The sequence below is a fragment of the Protopterus annectens genome, chromosome 3.part0, assembly GCF_019279795.1.
Source record: "Protopterus annectens isolate FY-2018-M chromosome 3.part0, PAN1.0, whole genome shotgun sequence".
Classification (NCBI taxonomy): domain Eukaryota; kingdom Metazoa; phylum Chordata; order Ceratodontiformes; family Protopteridae; genus Protopterus; species Protopterus annectens.
This window is the reverse complement of record NC_056731.1, coordinates 1,890,640,196-1,890,661,953: the sequence shown is the minus strand read 5'-3', so window position 1 is coordinate 1,890,661,953 and position 21,758 is coordinate 1,890,640,196. Positions and strand designations below refer to the sequence as shown.

General features: G+C 40.8%; 1 protein-coding gene across 1 annotated transcript in view; it reads right to left on the bottom strand.

The window, feature by feature from the left end:
• LRP5 (LDL receptor related protein 5) overlaps window positions 1-21,758 on the bottom strand; it is a 1,224,287-nt gene that overhangs the window by 945,232 nt on the left and 257,297 nt on the right. Inside the window, exon 3 of the mRNA XM_044065976.1 lies at window positions 3,580-3,776. Coding sequence (XP_043921911.1) covers window positions 3,580-3,776 — 197 coding nt within the window. The remainder of the gene's footprint in view (window positions 1-3,579; window positions 3,777-21,758) is intronic.

Genomic DNA, 21,758 nt, shown 5'->3' with positions numbered 1-21,758 from the left:
CCATCTGAATCCCCACAAAAAAACTTGCAATTCCCTCCACCTACCTTCCTCCTGGTAACAATCTGCCCATTCTTGAAAACATCCTATCCTGGTTCTCCCACAACATACCACATGAGACACTTATCTTTGGTGATGTCAACATTGATTGGTCCAAACTCACAACGGACTCCCCCAACTCTGTATCCACCTACACAGCTTCAACCAACTTATAACATCTCCCACTCACTTCCATAAAAATTCCACCTCCAGCTCCATCATAGACTGGATCCTTACCAATTCCCCCCCCCCCCACCAATACCACAATCCCACCACCTTACCTGACTTCCTCAGTGATCATCTCCCTACCACCATCTTAAGACACTACTCCCATATTCCTAAACCCCACCTTATCAAAGACTGTCAAAACGATCAACTTTCAATTAATCCCAATTTAACTCCATTCTCCACAACATAGATTGGTACATCCTAAAACACCTCCCCCTAAACGATGCTGTACGCACTTTCAATAGCATCTACAGGAGTACTCTAAACTCCTTCGCTCCCTCTAGGAAGATCAGAGCAAAATCAAATCATGTTCCCTGGCTCTCCAAGGAGACTAGGTCCCTTATGAAACAAAGAGATAATGCTTGGAAAACCTGGACTAAAACTGAACCACCACCTCTTTTTCAAAAATACAGGCAACTGAGGAACCTTGCAAAACAACATACAACTAATGACAAAAAGTTATACCACAGCTCTGCTCAGCTTAACAAATCCAATCCTCGAAAATTTGGGTCAACTCTCAACATCCTCTATCCGGGAAAACCCTCTAATCCCTCCCCATACCCTAACTCTTCCTCTCAGGAAACAGCTACCCTCCTGAATAAACACCATCTCTTCCATCCAAAATCTGGTAACCTCTAAGCCAAACTCTACTTTGACACCCACCCCTCTAAGTCCCACTAACACAACTTTGTTTTCTTTTGAACCAGTTCCCATTACTTACATCAAATCTCTACTACTCAAGCTAAAACCTTGTTCTCCTTCCACTGACAATCTATCTCCTACATTCCTCAAACTTGCTGCTGACTCAATTGCCTATCCTATATATATATATATATATATATATATATATATATATATATATATATATATACTAATTAATATATCTATTCTGGAATCAACTGTCCCCACCCTCTGGAAATCTTTCTTTACTATCCCTCTTCATAAATGTGGAAACTCCACTGACCCCTCAAACTACCGACCCATTGCCATTATGTCCCCCTCTCCAAGATACAAGAAAAATGTATTCACTCGCAGCTTCTCAATCACATTCTCACGCACCACTTACTCACCCCTACCCAACATGGATTTTGTCCTCAGCACAGCATCACCACTGCCCTCCTCTCCTTCACTCATATCATTGCAGAGGCCCTAGACAACAATAAACTCATTTCCTATCTCTTCCTAATCTCTCCAAAGCCTTTAATATGCTCTCTCATCCTCTACTACTATCCAAACTCGCAAATCTCCACCTATCTCCCTCGGCACTTGCCTGATTTAATAGTTACCTATCTGGCAGGGAACAATCTGTCAAATGGCTCTCATCCTCCTCACCTTTCCTTCCCATCTCCACTGGTGTTCCCCAAGGCTCCATATTGGGACCCCTTTTGTTTAACATCTTCACCAATGATCTTTACATCTCATGCAAAAAATCTTCCCTTATTCAGTATGCCGACGACTCCACACTTATATCCATCTCAAATAACATTCCTGAACTACAGTCCCTGACCCAACAAGCCCTACTATCCACTGAATAATGGCTCTCTCACAACCTACTGATCATAAATCCCCTAAAGACCAAACTCCTACTTTTCCTTCCCCATTCTCTTTCTCATCACAAAACCTCCTTTTTTATTAAATCTTTGAATACAACTATCCAACTGACACCCACACAAAACTCCTAGGGGTCATTATCGATGACGAACTAAAGTTCAACCTACACATACTCCAGTGTATAAAAAAACAAACCAGAAACTAGGTCTGCTATATCGGAACAAAAAATTCCTAACCCCTGAATCTAGACTTACCCTGGCCAGGCACTCCTCCCCCCCCCCCCTTATACGCTGCCCCAGTTCTTACCAATATCCAGGCCTCCACTCTAAACAAACTCCAACAGACGTACCATAAAATAGCCAGATTCATTACTAACTTCCCCATACAACTCGTGCATTTCTTTAAACCCTTTTCAATGGTTTAAACTTCTCCAATTTCTGCTATCTTATTAATTTCATATGTTACACTCTATTCCTTATAAACCCCCCTTCTGTCTATCTCTATCTTCCTTAATCTCCATCTACATCCCATCCCAGACCCTCCGTACTTCTAACCAACAATTACTTGATATCTACCAACCATAAAGGTCAGTAGGCAAACTACTCTACAAACACTCCCTTGCCCATGCTTGGAACAAACTTCCCCTTGACTTACGTTCAATCTCCCACACCTCACACTAAAAATGAACTAAAAGCTTATTTTCACAATTCCAGAACCTGCCCTTGCCATGACCCCACCTAGTCTTCTTTCCCTTTATGTACCCTCAAAAGGACCATACTTAGTACCTTATTACACCTCTGTCTCCAATGCGTCTACTATGCATTTGCATAACTTTATACAAACAAACATTTTATTGTTGACCTATTGAACTATATCAATGTAAAATTATGTAACTTAGCTTCTTTTTAATGCGACAAACTTTATGCATCTAACCCAACATACATGAATCTTTTTGCTATAACTATTATATCAATATTGTTTAAAATTGTACTTGTTTAAAAATGTACTACTGGAGTTTTCTCCTTGGGTCTCCACTGAAAATGGGCCACAAGCCCAGTTGGACAAACCCGGTTAACAAATATCAATAAATAAATAAACAAACTGATTTATGCGAAAGTGCACTTTCGCTGAAGTGGGCCTCTGCTTTCTGTTGTTCGAAAAAGTGTGTTTTCGAACAGAAGTAGACCCATACAGATACACACACACACACACACACATATATATATATATATATATATATATATATACATACACACACACATATATATATATATATATATATATATATATATATCTATATATATATATATATATATATATATATATATATATACACACACACACACACACACACACACACACATATATATATATATATATATAGCGTGTGTGTGTGTGTGTGTGTACACAAAACATGGACAAACACACACATCAACATAAGAAGAAAGGAATGCCTCTTTTACTTAGTGGACATCCAGACTTTGGCAATGTCTGGAAGTGCGTCACATATCATGGTATCATTTCAAACTACCTTTATACTGCTTTAGAGCACTTGGAAACCATACCAGACAAGAGGGCATAATGCACACTTATGCCAACAGTGCTAAAGCACTGCTTAAGAATTAAACAAGGATTAATGGAACAATTCTGTTTACATAGGGCAATCCCCATGAAACAAAAAGTAATCAAAACTGTAAAATGAAAATTCACGTTAAAAAACATCATGATCTTGCAAAGTGGCTTAAAGAAATGATTTAAACATACTGTATGGCTGCCTTTCTTGACTGAAGACCTGGATATCCATGGGTGAATAAATTCCACTCAGTATTTCCCTTCTTTTTTCCCCAGTATGTTTGTTGCACGCATGAATGGAACGCGTTTGCCAGTCAGTCCAATAAAGTGTCTCGCCAGACAGTGTAAGTGCAAATGGATGCGTCAGTGTACCTTCTACCACCTTTTGTCTACATGGTAAAAAATATGAAGCATGGTTTTATTAGCAGCATTAGCAATCACATAATTTTTTCAAGTAAAACATTCTTTGCAGGCTTTACTGTTCATCATTATTTTCATTAAAGCAATTAAACCAGCAAAACTGAAGTGTCATTCTAAATTTAATTGCAGGTCTGTTTGTAATATATATATAGCAATTCCCAAAATTGTAACTAATCACCAAGACAGGAAGTCAGAACTTTTGCAACGAGAAAACTTACCACATACTGGCAGGTGATAAAAGAAGCAGAAACAAGTCAAAATTACCCAAAATAAGTAAACAGTGACTCTAGGTTCCTGGGGTGTATGCATGAATATGTAACCAGAAAAAAACAATTGCTATCACCTCTCTAAAAAGAAAAAAGAATAGATCTGCAGTCTGATTTCAAGCATGACAGTAAAATAAAGACATTTGAAAGCTAAATGTGATATAACAGACTGGATAGCTTAGAGCAGTGCGAGGCTCAAATTTTCCCGAGTGAGGTATACTTCTGCTAAGGAATCTTCAAGACCAAAGCTAACAAGGGAATTAGAGAACACATGCAAAAAAGCACAACTGTGAAGGGTGGTAAAAATCACTCCATAGGTAAAGGTACAGAATTTTGCAGAGTACTGGGAATAAATTCAATAGTACTACAGTTTCTGTCTACGTGAAACATTTCCTAACTCCAAGTCACATCAAGAGCTATTTCTTACAAATGCTGCTTTGGTAATTGTAACATTTGCCAGGAAATTCTTTTATTTAACCCAGCTAATTGTCAAATGAATACTATCAAGGTCTAAACAGGTAATAACTCCCTTATACTCAAAGTACAGTTGTGTACACTTAAATGTAGATGTTAGAGCGTATTCACTGTTGCAGTCATCACATTTGGGTTATCTGCCTGCAGGTAGCCTTCAGCCGGCCTGAATACCAGAGTCTTCGGATTTCTGCGTCGGATGCTGTCGCTTCTTCCATGACTTCAGATTGTCAGGAGTATAAAACAGGCAGCTGATGCCATTACATCTGTTTTTCTTGCCCCAGATGTCAGGTGCCCCCACAATAGGAAGCAATTATATTGTATGGAATACCCACAGCAAAAAGCAAATATACATGATATAGTATATGCCAAATAAGGAGGAAAGGTAAAAGTCAAGAGAAGTCAGGGGGCTAGAGGGAGGGTAACCAGGACTGCAAAGGTAAATACACTCGAACATCTACATTTATGGTGACTGCACACAACTGTACTACGTTCTTCGTGTTTTACTGTTGCAGTCATCACATTTGGGTTGACTCCCAAAGCTAAAGAAGAGTGGAGGTAGTTAAAGAGCATTAGGGCTAGCAATAAGGCCCTGTAAGACTGCTGTGGCAAATCCAGCTCTGGATTTAGAAAAAAGATAGGCAGGTGGTAATGCTTGTTGAAAGTATGTACAGAGCTCCAGATTGCAGCTTCCAGGATGTCCCTGGTAGGGACTCCTCTAGAAAAATGCAGTAGGTAGATGCAGCCCTGGCAAAATGTGTTCTTATCCCCTGTGAGGTACATTTTCCATGGTGTTTCTAGCAGAAATGGATGCAATGTGCTATCCATTTGGAAATGGCTTGTTTTGAAATGGCCTTCCCCTCTGCCCCTGCAGCAAAGCTAACTAGCAGCTGGTCAGATTTTCTGAGAGGCTTAGTCCTGTCCAAACAGAATCAAAGCTGTCTGTGTATGTCCACAGAATGCAGTATCCTTTCCCCTTTATTCTGAGGATTACGGGAAAAAGTAGGCAAATGAATGGACTGGTTTAGAGCCAGACTAGACACCACCTTGGTCATAAAGGATGGATTAGTCCTGAGGGAAACCCTGTCTGCACGAAAGATAATGAAGGGTTCCAATGCCATGAGGGCCTGCAGTTCAGACACTCTTCTTGCTGAAGTAATAGCTAGAAGTAAAGCTGTTTTCCAAGAAAGTAATTTCAACTCTGCTGTAGGAGCTGGTTCAAAGGGGAGAAAAGTGAGTTTTTCCAATACAAAGTTAAGGTCCCAGGCTGGAGTGGTAGCTCTCCTGGTGTGTCTTAAATTGTTGGCCCCTCTAAGGAATTGTTTTAGCAGGGGATGAGAGAAGAGGGGTGGCTCAGTATTATAATGTGCTGATATGGCAGAGGCATGAAACGTAATTGGAGAGAAAGATGGGCCCTTGTGGAGCATTTCTGTTAAATAATCTAGAATATGAGGTAAGCTGGGCACCGTTGTGCCCATCCCCTGAGCCTGGCTCCAGGAACAGTATCTTTTCCACTTTTCTTAATAGGACTTTCTAGTACTAGGCCTCCTTGCCTCAAGAATGACATCCAACACCTGCTTACTGAGGGTTGCTGGAGGTGAGCTCAGGGAATTAGCAGAGGGTGCAGAAACTGGCCCGCCTGCTGGGACAGCAGGGAAAGGGCCTGAGGCAGATGCCAAGGTTGTAGCACTGTCAGACTGTACAAAAGGGGGTACCAGTGCTGGTGTGGCCAGTCTGGTGCAATCAGTATTGTCCTTGGCTTGTCCTGTTTGATCTTTAGTAGAACCTTTTAGAGGAGAGGCAGAGGGGGAGAGGCATAAACAGAGGCCTTCCCAGGAAAAGGACAGGGCATCCACTTTCCAAGCTTGACTGAGGGGAGTTCTGGTGCAGAATTTGTTCAATTGGTAGCTCTAAGGGGCGACAAACAGTTCTACCTCTGGTGTCCCCCATTTGCTCCTCAAGAGCTTGAATATTTTGGGTTCCAGTTTCCATTCATGTGGGTCCATGAGATTTCTGCTTAAGTCATCTGCCAGTGAATTTAGTTTGCCTGGTAGGACTTGAACTTGTAGGTTCACTTGGTAGCTCAAGGATGTGTTCCACAGAGCCATGGCTAATCTGCAGAGTGTGTAGGAATGGGTTCCCCCCTGCTTGTGTATGTACCACATAACTGTGGTGTAGTCTGTCTTTACCAATAGTTGTCCTGAAAGAATAAGGTCTTTGAAGGCTGTCAGAGCATTCTGTACAGCTAACATGTATTTTTGATTGATATGCAAGTGTATCTGTTTTGAGTTCCATTTGCCCTGAATGCACTGTCCTGCCATGTGAGCCCCCCATGCAAAGTCTGATGTGTCTGTTAGGGTTTGGGTGGCAGGGGGTAGAATGAAAGGGAGTCCCTTGTTGTGGTAGCAGGCCTCTGCCCATCAAAGGAACTCTGCCCTTAGACAAGGAATGATAGGAATCGCTGTTTCCTGGTCCTGAGAATGTTGACACCATGGACTTTTTAGATACCACTGAAGTTTCCTCATATGCAGTCTTGCATATGGAATTAACAGAATGCGTAAGGCCATGAATCCCAGGGCTTGCAGGATTTTCCTTGCAGATAGCTGGGTTTTTGTGGCCAGTAGTTTGAAGTAGGTTGTCAAATGAACTCATTTCTCTGGAGTGAGGAATGCCATCTAGGAAGTTGTGTTCAAGCTTACTCCCAGGAATACAATCTGTTGGCAGGGTAATAGGTATGATTTCTTCTCGATGGTGTACCCCAGTGAAGTTAGAAGTTTCTTTATAAATGCCAGGTGTTGTAATAGCAAGTCCCGACTCGGACTGAATCAGGCAATCGTCCAAGTACGGGTAAATTTGAATATTTCTCTACCTGCAAAATCAATGGCTGGAGCTAGACACTTTGTGAATACCCTGGACGCAGTAAATAAGCCAAAGGGAAGTGCATGGAGCCTGCCCTGAAGCTTAGGTATTTTCTGCAGGATTCCCTTATTGGGAGGTGCAGGTAAGCCTCTTTTAAGTCTAGAGTTGCCAGCCAGGCATCCTTGGCTAGCATAGGAAGAAGCTGTTGCATTTTGAATTTTGGAACCACCAGAAAGGTGTTGAGAATAGAAAGGTCCAGGATAGGACACCAGGAGTTCTCTTTTCTGGGAACCAGAAAAGTCTTGAATAAAAACCTTGTCCCCTTTGTTCTGCTGGGACACGTTGAGTAGCCATGATACTGAGGTGAGAGAGTACTTGTTTGTGGGCATCCGGCCACTGGTTTGGGGGGAGGTCTGGCCATCCACTTGGGGATGGGAGTGAGTGGAAGTGGAATCTGTATCTTAGGGAAACTATGTTTAAAACCCATTTGTCCTGGGTAATGAGTTCCCAGTTTTTTGCATGCAGGGTGAGCTTTCCTCCTAAGGAAGCAAGTAGCTGAGCAAGGCATGGAAGAGTCAAGGATAAGTCACTGTGCCATTGTTCCATAGGGGGTGGATTACTACTACCTGCTTTGGAAGCGGAGGCCCACACTGCTTATATCTGTGCATAGCCTGAGACTGAAGTCTTGGTGGTCTGCTGCTCCTGGGTTTGGACTGGGAAAGCCTGGAAGGGACTGGAAAGGACCAGTTCTTTGAAGGCCAATGTCTACTGTAGGCAGCTGTACTTGTAAGAAATCGTTAACAGTTTGCATAGCTGTAGCTTTTTCCTCCATCCTTTTGAGGACTTCTGCTTTGTTGCCAAAAAGTTGTTCTTGGTTTAAGGGTGCATTCAGTAATTTAGCTTTAACATAATCTGGTAAGTTTTGTTCCTTAAGCCAAGCATGCCTTCTAAGTTCAGACCCAATAACAGCAGCCCTGCAAGAGGCGTCTAAAGCTTCAAAACCACAATGCAAAGTAGGTTTACCTGCTTGGTCAGCAGAATGCATTAACTCTTGTAAATCTCTGTGTTCAGCACAGTCAGGAATCAACATAATTTTCTGTTTAATTTATACCATAATATGCTGCTCATAATTTAACATATGAAACTGGCAATTTAAAACCCTAATGACCAAAGTAGCAGAAATATATACCTTCTTACCCAATCTGTCTAAAGCTCTAGAATCCCTATCAAAAGGGGTAGGATTTTTGGCAGTTGTAGCCTTAATGCCTTTTGGTCCTTGAGAAATGGTCTCTGGATCCGTAGTATGATTCTTGAACGGGAATTTGAGAGAGTCAGGTACTCTGTAGTACCTGTCAGGTTTCCTGGGAGCTGGAGGCACAGTGTCTGGGCTATGTCTGGATTCCAAGAAGAAGTCATCTACAATCTCCAGAACAGGAGGGATAACCAGAGGATGTATTGAGGCAGGTTTAAGAATTCCCTACGTCTCTTTTTGAACTGTGAAAAGTCCTGGCTTTCCCAGCGGAAATGCTCCCTAAGGGAATGCAAGGTTTCATCAAAATAAAAATATTCTGGAGGGGAAGTAGAGGGAATGGAATCCTCTGCATCAGAATCCTCATAAGTAGACGAGGGTAAATCCTGGTAGTCAGAAGGAGTAGATTTATCAGAGTCCTCATCAGAAGAATCAGAAAGAAAATCAGTTCTAGGTCTCTTAGAGGAGGATTTCTTTAAGTGTAGCATGTCCAACAGCTCTGGGTTTGACATGGCCTTGTATCTTAAGCAGAGATCGCCTCTGAGTAGACGATATGCAACAGAGTATAGGTGGAGTGTTTTTTTTTTTTTTTTTTAAGACTGTCAGCATAGGGCATTTGCTTTAGGCCTGTAATTCTTTTAGTGAGGTATTTCTGCTGATGAGAATACTGAATGGGTAAGCTATGGAGGAGGCTGACAGTTGTAAGAGTTCTGCAGGTAGATTATCTGGGGCATTGGTGCATGGTTTAAGTTTTTGAAGAAGCTTTTGTATGGTTGAGGTGAGCACAAAACAGCATGAGAAGGTGGGTGTTGTAATAGATGGGGTATGCTGTGGTGTAGGGTTTAGTGGGTCTGTGGTGACAGGTTAAAAAGAGTGCTGCTAACTCAGAAGGAGTTTTTCCTGGACTTGTACAAGTATTATGGTTGGTTCCAGGATGAAGTAGGGAGATGATTGCTCCCCAAAACTTTTGGGGGGTTTATGTTGATTTTGGAGGGTTTGCAAATATTCTTTTTTTGGTTTTGAGTACTAATTTACCCTGATTGCAAAGTTGCTTATATTGTATGAGGTTGGAGGGAGTTTTTTTTTTTTTTGTCAAGGTTTCCAGGCTTTATCCCTAGTGGACATAATTTGCTTTGTGGACTTGGCAAGCCAGTTAGCATGTTTTGTCTTGACTCTTATTAGTCAGAGAGGAGCAAGATTATTTAGGACCTTAAGAAATGTGAAACTGAATTCCACAGCTTCATCAAGTGGGAGAAATTTCAGTGGATTCCAGTTAAAATTGTGCAAAATGTCATTTAAGGTGTCTGGGGAGAAGTAGGATAGATCTCTTGTGGGTCTATATTGGTGTATATGTGGTAGACTGATGGGCTTACATATTATGAATGCAGGTGAATGGTCACTTATGCTGTCTGGGAGCGTATAGGAGGTAGAAATCCTACTAGGTTCAGAAACCAGGATCCAATCCAGGACTGAACCTTTGTTATTCTAGGGGTCAGGTCTGGTAATATCAGAAATTAGCTGAGTATAAATATGACGGTTGATGCTTGAGGGGGGTTATTACTGGAGATATCTAACCAGTTAATATTAACTTCGCCTAAGATGTGTGTTTCATTTTTTATATTGTTGGCAGTCCAGGCAAGAACATCTTCAAGAATTGGAATATTGTTTCCTAGGGGAATGTATATGACCATGACACAAAGGCTTTTGCAGTCATTTACTTTTAAGAAGGTAATTAGTAACTCTGCGGTGGAAAACAGAGGGACAAGCTTTGAATATGGAATCACTGTGAAGGTGCTTGGATAAAGTAAGATGATGCCTCCGGCTTTTTTAGTGAGTCTATCTGTTCTAAGGCATGAACAGTTTGGGGGAAGGAATTCATGATCTAACCCTCACCAAATGGAAGGCGAAGTAGTTGTAACAGGTACATTGACAAGCATATTGCAGGAAGAGAAATGTCAAGTGTTGCTCGTTACTTGAATGGACGTGTAATGGATTAAGAAAGAAAGAATATTTACTAGAAGCTAGTGCTGCTAGTTTAACAAAGTGTCAACAAAAAAAATATAGAGCAACATAAGAAGGGAACAGAGCAAACAGAATGTCAACACAAAGCATCAAATAAAGGGACTATAAAGCAATCAAGTCAGTAAGTATGAATGCTAAATGTACACAAAAAGAACTAGATCAAAAATTCTTCAAAACAGAATGTAAAAATAGATCAGGATTTATCTTACACCATCTCAAAAAATAAACTAAATACATCAACACAAACAGAAAAAACTTAGAATCTACATATAAAAATATGAAGGAAAAGTAGGAAACAAATCTGCTTATGAGCCAAAAAAGGTTTACAGAGAATTGGTGGAAAACAGTTCAAGTAATACCACCTTAAAAGAAATCAACACATTTTGGAGTATTTGTAACAACCCTGTTAAAGATACAGAATGGATAGAAGATGTTAAAAAAATAAGGGGCAATATAGGAGATATTAAATGGAATGAAGCAATATACAGAGAAATTATGACAAAATTAAGAAAATATCCTAAATGAAAAACCCTACATCCAGACACAGTGCCAAACTTCTGGCTAAAGGTGTATTTGCACAATGACTTAGCCTTGAGAAAAATTACTTATACACTTCCTGAAATGACACCAACAGGATTAACAGGGAAAAACTATACTCCTCTTTAAACCTGCAAACCATCTTAGCAGTATAGATCATTAACTTGCCTTCCACAAATACACAATGCTGGAATGAATGCAGAGAGTTTTATAGTCACTTAGAAAGAAACCCAATCATGGCAGTAGAACAGAAAGGTAAGAATATCTTATCAAATAAAGGGTAATCTATCATTAAATAAAGCCATAACAGAGAGTTGTAAAAAATGGGAGGAACACACGTGTTGCACAGACAGATTAGTGTAGCAGAGTAAAACACTAATGACTGTATGCCAGGTGGAGCGTGGCCTGGATTGGATGGCAAACTGAAAGCAGCAGAGTTCTTGAGCTCTGTAATATTCATTTTTTTCAGACAGGATTTTTTTTTATTTAATTTCAGCAACAAAGACCTGAAACTACTAAACTCAGATTCTGGAAGTCGTAAACTACAAGTTGGTTTAATTTTTAAGCTAAAATTTTCATATTCTCCTGTCAAATTTTCAAACAGAAGGGATATTGAAACCACATTCACAAAGGAAGATGAGCAGCTCTTTCTCAGCAAGAAGCGCCAACGAAGAAATACAAGCAATCATTACTGCAGTTCAAGATTTGGCGGGTAAAATAAACAAATTAAACTTAAAAGTGGACAATATAAAAGAAGATATCACCAAACAAATAACCTTATTAAATGAAGTCCTTAAACAACAAACTGCCCAGATTGCTGCTTTGGAAAATTCTGTAACAGATGCAGACTAGAGGTTCATAGGTAGGTACACTAAGCTATTGGCCGTAGGGCCTATACAAGCCTAGCTAAAAAAGTACAGTGGCTTTCGCCACCCAAGAAAATTATTTTCCTGTGCCCCTGTCAAGCAGAGCCACAGAAGTGATCCCGGGGTGAATTTCCTATTTCTCATCCAATCATCAAGATTTTTCTTGAAGAGTACTAATGAGTACTAATGAGGAGCTCTGTTTGACATAGATAGGTAGTCTGTTCTAGAGTATGGGAAATCTCTGGGACAGGAATCTATCCCTCCAGCATGTTCTGTTTATTGTGGTGACAAGGTTTAGGTCCCTAGAGCGTGTAGCTCAGAGGGATTGGGATTTCTTTAAGTGGAGCATGTCCAACAGCTCTGGGTTTGACACAGCTTTGTATGTTAGGCAGAGATCGCCTCTGAGTAGGTGATATGCGACGGAGTAAAGCTGGAGTTTTTTGAGACGGTCTGCGTAGGGCATCTGTTTGAGGTCAGTAATCCTCTTTGTGAGGTACTTCTGTGACCTTTTCAGTTGTTGTAGATGTCTTGTGAGGTACATACCAAAAGGGGCGTTGCACTTGATAATGGGTCTAATGAGTGATGAGTAGAGGGGAACAATGACCTCTATTTTTCTGGATGAGAAACCTTTTGTGATGAGGTGTGCCACGTAGAAGGATTTCCTGACCACTGTGGCTATGTGATTATCAAAGGAGAGATTACTGTCCACCTGTGTCCCAAGGTCTCTTATCACACTTTTGGTGTTAAGTAGACTACTGCCTATGTGGTAGTTCATGGGTACAGAGTTTTTATCAAAGGAGATGACAATGCACTTTTTGGCACTGAACTTGAGGCCATGGCTTTGACACCAGACATGTATCTCAGTGAGGCCCTTTTGTAGGATGTCCACATAGTCAGGAGTTTTGTTTGTAGCTCCTAGTTTGTAGTCATCTGTGAACTTAGTTAGCCAAAGACCTTCACTGTTAGCCTGTACTTCAAAGAAGTGGATACCAAACAGGAGAGGACCCAGGACTGAACCCTGTGGTACTCTTGTCACTGGTCTGAAGTCTGCTTTGGAGTCTGCTACTTTCACAGTGTGGGTTCTGTCAGTAAGCCAGTTGGCAACCCATCTTGTGACATACGGATTTATACCTAGTTTAGTGAGTTTTTCTATAATTCCAGAGTGAGGGATGGTATTGAATGCTTGGCGAGATCTAGATAGGCTGTGAGAACCACCTTACGCTCAACTATGGCTTTGGTGACTGCTGCAAAGAAGTCTATCAGGTTTAGGAGACATGATCTGCCTTTTACAAACCCGAACTGGGTGGGGTCCAGAGTTTGGAGATCTCCAATGTCTTTGTTTAGGAGTTCCATGATGATACGTTCCATGGCCTTGCAGACCAGGCTTGTCAGGCTAATGGGGCGGTAGTTTCCACGGTCTGCCATGGCTCCCCCTTTGTGAAGTGGGATAACCATCGCGGTGCGCCATTCAATGGGCACAAAGCCTGAGGTGAGGCTATGACTGAACATGGTACTTGGGTGGGGTGCCAGGTCCCATGGATGCTGTGTTCTTGGCTTTGGCAAGTGAGGCTTTTCACTGTGCAGCCGTGATTACAGGAACTTTGCATTCTTCCGGTATAGAGATGGGCCCTTTAGGGAGTGAGAGGGGGGTACAGTTAGCACTGAACCTATCTGCCAGGATGTTGGCAATATCAGTTGGTTCTGTATATTTAGTGCCATTGTGCTACAACTCAGGGCAGATCTGAGTGTTGCCATTGAGATTCTTGACATAGCTATAGAACGCTTTGTGGTTGTCTTTAGAATCAGTGGCGATTTTCGTTTTATAACTAGCTTTGGATGATTATATGAGGGATCTCAGCTTTTTACTGAGGCTGATCAGGGAGTTCCTCCAATCATGGGATTTTACTCTCTTTTGCAACAGTTTCTTTCTTCTGTTGTAGAGTTTGCTTATGACAGAAGACCACCATATTGGCTTCCTTTTTTTGGAGGATAGCATCTTGGTTCTGTTGGGGATAGCACGATCTATGCACTCGTGTAAGTGCTTATAAAGTGCATTTGTGTATGATTCAGCAGTCTTACCTCTATTGTCTATCTGCATGGGTGTTGTGAAGTTTGCCACTTCTGTCTTAAGAAGCATGAAGTTAGCTTTGGAGAACTGTTTTATGGTTGTTTCTCTAATGGGGGGTGGGAGTGGGATGTGGATGTCTAGGGTGATTAGCTTGTGGTCAGATCTGAACAACGAGGAACTGACATCTGGTGTGGAACACCGGTCGCCCATGTTGGGGATAACCAGGTCTAGTATATTGCTGCCCCTGGTGGGGGTGTGGATAAGTTGATCCAAGGCTTTGGAATTGATGAATTCCAGAAAATGTTGAATAAAAGTAGTTTTCCCAGTTAATGGTGGGGTAGTTGAAAATCACCCTTTATTAGGGTGTTGGGTTGTACCTTAATATTTTCCAGTGAATCAAGAAAAGAGGAGTGGGAATCCTGGGGCATGGTGGGGGGGGGGGTCTGTAGCAAGCTATAATCTGGACTGCGGTCTTGCCCAGAGTTAGTTGAACTTGGATAATCTCGGACGCATTATGCTGAGCAACTAGCTTGGAGGTGTGGATATCCTTAATGAATATGGACACGCCTCTGCCTTTAGTGTTTCAGTCTGGGTTAGGTGGCCATAAGGTGTGGTATGAATTATAGCCTGGTAATGCAGGGGTGCTCTCTGGAGCTTTGAACCAGGTCTCTGTCACTGCACAAATATCAATGTTCTCCATTTTAAGGAGTGCCTCCAGTCAGTGCATTTTGAGGTTTAGACTTCTAGCACTGAGTAGCACTACCCTCAGATTTTGCTTGCTTGTACCTGTTACAGTGGTGAATTTGTCATTTGAACCTTGCCTAAAAAAGGCACTACAGGGGTGGCAAGAGCCTTTGCCAGTATCCGGAATACCAAGGGTGACAGGTGCAAGCCATCTTTGGCAAAGCATCGTGGTGTGTCGATCATGTCATCCCAGGTAGACAGATAATGGATTCCCTTAGAATGACACCAGAAGCTTAGCCAATTGTTGAAGTCCATCATTTTGTCCTTGTACTATGGTATCATTCTAGGTGATGGCAGGATGATGCTCAGGGCTAGGGTCATACCTGCCTGGGCTACAAGATTGGAGAGCTCCTCCATGTCTCTTTTCATGTAGTCCAGGGAGGTACGTCTCAGGTCATTCACACCAACATGGACAATGACAGAGTCATATCTGTAATTGCTGTGGAGTGATCTGAGTGTGTGCTTTATGTGGCTGATCCTGGCTCCTGACTGGCAGCTGACAGTAACTTTCTCCTTGTTTAGCCTGGTGAATGTGCCTAACTATAGAGTCACCTATGACTAGAGTGTTGGGTATGTTATGCCTTATGGGCTTGTAGTTGAGTGGCACACAGTTTGTGGGCTGTGTGCCATTTGGGTTGTGTTGGTGGGCGGAGGTTGCTTGCATTTCTGCTTTGGAGGTCTCAGGTTTTTGGGCAGATTTTTACAGAGCCTCCGGGAATGTAGGTGTGTGTTTTGTGCTTCTGTGGGTGTGTTTTGGTGGTGTAGGTTTTGAGGGACTATGTGATGAGTGTGGTGTGGTGCAAATGTTTACGTTCTCCTCTTGACTGCCTAGTCCAGTCTTCGGTGAAGAGAGCTTTGCTTCCAGTTTGGCTATATAAGTGCATCTGTCACAGGTCGTAGTAGTGTGTGGTAGGAGGAGAGGGTTGTCTATGTACGAGGCAATTGTTGCATTGCCCCAAGATGCCCAGATTCATCAGGTAGACAGGAGAAAACACCTGGAGCTGACCTTTAGACATGCTTGGATAGGTACTTATTTATTAAGTACTAAAAACGGTTAACAGAAAGAAAAACAGACTTTCTTCTTCAAGAAAACACCAGACTCATTGAAAAGGTAGATGACAGAACAGAACCAGGAGAAACACCATAAGAATCTATGGCATACCGGAGCAGATGGAGGGGTACAATATGATTAATTTCCTGACTTATTGGATTCCTAAAATCCTAAACATACCTGAAGCACTATCCTTCAGGGTAGAAAGGGACACAGGTCATTAACTACAACTTCTGTATCCAGTAAAAACAGCCATCCAAGACCTATTATTGTAAGATTTATCTCCACTCAAGACAAAGACCTTGTTTTAAGAAATGCCTGGTCCCTTGCTCCATTAAAAATTGGTGACCAAACTATCAGGTTTGACAACAGCTTTTTACCCCTTGTAATGTCCAAAAGAACAGCATGTGCCCCACTAATAAAATAATTAAAAAAGAAAGAAATCAAAGGACAACTCATATTCCCAGTAAGACTAAGAGACAATCCCTGCCAGAAGGAAAGAAAATGTTTGACTCCCTCAAAGAACCATCCACATTTGTCCACAAAAAGAACCTTTTAAGTCAACCTGAACCCACGGATTCTTCAATGAACTTAAAAAGACAAGCTTCAAATATGGAGTGGACTACTAAAGTAAAACATTAATGGGCAGAAATAAAGCATCACTCTTAACAAGGAGCTGCAAGATATTTTATCCCATCAAACTTTTTTTTTTTTTTTTTTTTTTTTATACATGTGGAGGAGTGAAGTTCTCATTTGACAGCCAATCAAGTCCCTGTTTATTTACTTATTCATTCAATCGGATAGCCGGGGTAGGCATCGATTCAAATTGGCCTATTCCAGTCTCCACCTGGAAAAATATAAATGATAGTAAGCAAGCAATTTAACAAGTAGTATTATGAATACAAACAAAATGTGTGCAGATAGGAATGAATCAATAACAGTACCAATAATAAAGTATACAGCAGACATGACAGTAGGAAGGGACAGTTAGAGTAAGGAGAGAATAAGAACAATGTTAAATAGTGCAGGGATAGAGCACAAAATGTAAAATATAGCAAAAGTAAGAGCCCATAGAAAACTGCATACAACACAGACTATGGAAAAGATGTTGCATATTACTGTAGGGAACCAATGTGAAAAAGAAATGTGCCTAGCTGGTGAAGGGAAGAGTGGGGGATTAGTTAATGTGTTCAGAGAGAAGGCTTTTGCAAACTGACACTGAATTGAGATGTTCTTCAAGCTAAGCACAAAATAACCAAGGACATGAGATATTTAATATCAGTAGGTAAGGATTCCAAGAGTTTGGGACTTAGGATGGAGAAGGCATGGTTAGTGCAATGAAGTCTGTTCTATGACACTGAAAAAGTGGACCAGAGTGGTTAAGACTTCTTGGACTGTAACTGGGGAATTGACTAAAGAGGTTGAAGGCAATGGAAGGACAAGAGTGTTCTTTGAGGAGCTTGTAGAGTTAGGATCCAAGAAGCAGGCTGACATGTTGTTAGACAAGTAGCCAATTAGATTTATTAAGCATGATACAATGACACATTTCAAGAGGAGGGGATAATGAAATGGCATATAGAGTTGCTTACAGTTTGAATGGTGGAGGAGTTTTTAGATGCTGCTGCAACTAGTGGAAGTCCATATTCAAGCAGGGCTAGTAGAATGTCTTTGCCTGTGGCATTCCTGGTTGGTCTGGAGAAAAAAAGGGGGGGGGGGGCTTATAGGATTAAAATAGGAGAAATTAATTTTCTTCTGTATTTGTTCTAAGTGAAAGTGAAAGTTCAGTGCAAGATCAAGCCACATACCGAGGTGTTTGAAGGAGATGACTTGATCAATAGGATTGTCAAGATGGTCATTGTTAAGAAGTGGTTGAAAGTTTTTCTTCCATTTAAGGGAGGTACCAATAACAGTATAGTTTATTTCTGGAAGTGTTCCAGCATTAACGTTTTCTTATTAAGCCACTTGAGAAAGGAAGTTTGCTTGTAGTTGTTGCTGTACGGTTGAGGAATTCAGGTTTGACTGAAATAAGACCATGTCTTCAGCATAAAGTAAAAGGAAGTCAAGTGGTAGTTTATTCATGAAAATAGAAAAAAGAAGGGGAGTCAGAATGGAGCAGCACTCAAATGGTTGTTCCAAATGGAGATATTTTATGGTTTTAGCACAGTTCAAAAAAGATGCTGATGAAGGCTATACAGCAAAAACTGTTTTTTTTTTTTTTTTTTAACTGAGCTAAAACAATAACATCTCTTTATTTGGAACCATCGTTTAAGAGCTGGTCAAGTTTTTTGGTGTTTGCTTTGCTGGTTTGTGGACTGTTACACTTGCCATACGAGTGGAAGACTTGCTTTGGTTTGTTGAGTCAGAATGGAGCCTTGAGGGACTCCTTTAAGGAAAGGGGTGGGAGCAGAAAATGTGTTCTGAAATAAAACAGAAGTACTGTTTGGGAAGATCATTTTTACACCAGGGAGTTGCATCTGAGCTAATCCCAATTTCAGTTAAGTGATCTGACAATGTTATGGTCAGCCAGATCAAAAGCACTGGTGAGGTCACTGAAGACGGTTCTACTGAGGAGGCCTTAATCCATAGCCAGGAGGATGTTATCAGTAAGTGTCCAGAGTGCTGTAAAAGAAGTGCTCCAACCAGCTCAAAAGCCATGCTGTTTGGAGGATTGTATATTATACTGGGAGATGTAGTGGGAGAGTTTACCATAATTATTTTTTAAAATTGTTTGCCAAGTATGGGAAGAATGGAGATGGGACATAAATTAGTAGTGTGGGATGGGTTAGTTTTTTTAGGGAGGGGTTTAACTATGGCAGTTTTCCAGATATCTAGATGATGTTTTGAGTTAGGCATAGATTATAAACCTGAAAGAGTAGGACTATGAAGTCCTTACACAGGAATAAGAACCATGAGAGAAGATGGTGAAGACCAGCAGGCAAGTCAGTTTTTATTTCAAGTAGTGGTACTGTGTGTTTAGCTTTAACTGCTTTGAAATGGAAGTGGGAATATAGGGGAAGGAGAGAGGTTAGAACAAAAGGACAGGTTATTAATGGAATCAGAGATGGGAATTGTACTGAAGTGGATGCTGAAATCAGCTGGTTTGATGCGATAGGAAGAATGGGTGTTAGATGGATTAGTACAGCCTGTCAGGTGGCTGACTTCTACCCAGAAATTTTTAGGTGAGTTGAGAAGGGATGACTGAAGCGTTTTTCATAATGTGACTATTAAGTTGCCTGATTAGCTAGATTTCATGGCTTAATATAGTGTTCTCTGGAGTTTGGGGATGGGCTGTTTTTCCAAGTAAGCTAGACATTTTCCCTGAGGCTTTTGAGTTTGTACATGAGCCAGTTGTTTTAAGGGGGGTTTAGAAAAGAGTGAGATCTGGAAGTTATCAACAATTTGTGTGAGGAGAACGCTGCAGTCCTCAGGGTGAGTAGGAAAGATAACAGGAGACCAGTCGAATGAGGCTAAAAGTGCCTTTAGTGTAAGAATGTTAGATTGTGATTTAGATTGGGATTTGTTATGGAATGATAGCAGGGAGGGAGGGAGGATTTTGTTTATGTAGTGAGAGATATTTATGTTGACTGGACAAAGGTCACTGAAGGAAGAAGGGATGAATGTGAGTTTGGAAGTAATGTTAGGATTATTAGCAATAATAACATCAAGAAGTGAGTGATGAGAAGAGTTAGGATTTGGTCAGATAGGTTCATTTACCAGTTGAGAGTTTGAAGTCATTAAGGATTTCCAAAATATTGTTCTGATTAGGGTCAAGAAAGTTGAGACTGAAGTCCCATATTAGGATGAAGTTTTTTGAGATTTTTTTTTCCTTAATGAGGAGGTAATTTCAAGCAGAAATGTTTTGACATTGGCTAAGGAAGCGGGAGAGAAGAGGGAGACAAGTGACAGCAAGATGAACTGGAAAGTTAAAAATCATCCACTGGTAGGGTAAACAAAGGAAACCAATGTAAAAATCATAAATGGTTTTATTATTTAGCGCTTTCATCCAAAGGACTTCCTAAGAATAAACTATGTTAAACACTTGACCACGTTTATATAAAATTCTAAGTCGTTCAGGTGGAGGTTGACACTATTTCTTCAGCCTTACATAGGGAAGTTCTAACTGTTGTGGAAAGGAAAAAGAAAATGCCGAGAAGAGACATTGCTGCACACAGTCAAATAAATGCATTTATGCACCGTAATAATAGTTCTCCCATGATTTTCCATTTAGAGTCTTCTAATAATCATTCTGTCCCTGCAGAAGACAATTCACAGAACGGTACTGCTTACTATAATGATTTTTTTATTTCAAGAACTAGTGAGGAGATCAGAAAGGTTTGCTACCAAGCAAACATCCCATCTACAAGATATGGGGTTCATAACGGGCAATCAGAGAATGCTATTGAACAGAGGGGGGCATTCATATCAAGGCAGAGGTCAGTCATGGAAGTGAAATCGCTATATTCATATTGTGACTTTTTCCTGGACACTATCAAATGCTGACTAATATTTTCAATTTTACTAATGAGCATCTCAATGGTGCACATATTAAGATACTGTGGAAAGGTTTGTCATTTGTTCCTTCTAAAAGAGTTAACAAAGGTTGCACCTAATTAGATTTAAAGCTATTTTGTAGGAAGTTAAATTTAGTGTACATTTTTCATGAGAATGAGCTCCTGGATATTTGTCCCTTTAAGAAACAGTTTTAATCTTGCATTGCAAACTACTATTAATGTATTCCACGGTATGTGTGAGCAAGGTGTTTTATGAATGGCTAACAGTAAAGTCAATAGAGGTTTGTTTTTTTAAGTGACTAAATGAAAGGGCTGCATTACTTCTAGGTCTGACTTAAGGTATATGAAAGTTGATAAAGGGAGTAGATTGGTTATCATGTATTTAACAGATTATGTTGAAGAAATGGAAAAATGCTTGATAACCAGTGTGACACCCCTACACTGGCCTAGTAATCAAGGAGCCTCAATCCTCACCACTGGCAACAGCTAGTGGATGTACACACTAGGAGGATAACAAGTACACACAGTAAAGAGCAATTTCCCTTAAGAGCACACAGAAATCACAGTCACTCTGGGGTTGGTTTCTCACTCTTTCTCCAGATCCCCAATAAGACTCCCCAATGGCGCAGCTATAGGGTTGAGATCTCAGCTGAGGGGCCAAGCCAAGACTTCCAGCACCCTCTCTCTCCAACCAGTGCTTTGTGGCCCTGCCCAAGTAGCTGGGACACACACATTTTGAGATTTGGTTTATATACAAACACACACACACCTCAGGAAGGCTGGCACATGTTTACTAGCTATGCCCCTTCTGCCCAAACTATAAGGTAGTTTCCACTGCCACCAACCCCTACTTAGCTACTATAAGGCCCTTACAAAGGCTGTCCAATCCTTCTGTGTAATGTTACTATTATCCAAATGGTTGTCTGACCTAGACTTACAAGGCTATTTAGGAGTGGTCTGTACATTGTCACCAAATGCATATGCAAGTACTCTAAGAGCTTAAATATGTCTCACAAACATCAGCCACAAAGATAGGTTTAAATATAATTAATAAATAACAAAATTACAAGACAATACTCAATCAACACAGTAATTTCAAAGTTCAAAATCAAAAGAAATATTTTAAAAACATTGCAGGACAGTCTCAAATAAGTACAGAAAACATCTAAACTAATATTTACTATATTCCTATCTATATCTGAGAGATATACTATACCCTTAATCTTACAGCAAGGCAAGTGCAGATGATGATGAGTGGATATTCTTGTGAGGTCCAAGACAAAATACAAAATGCACAGTTTCTCTCT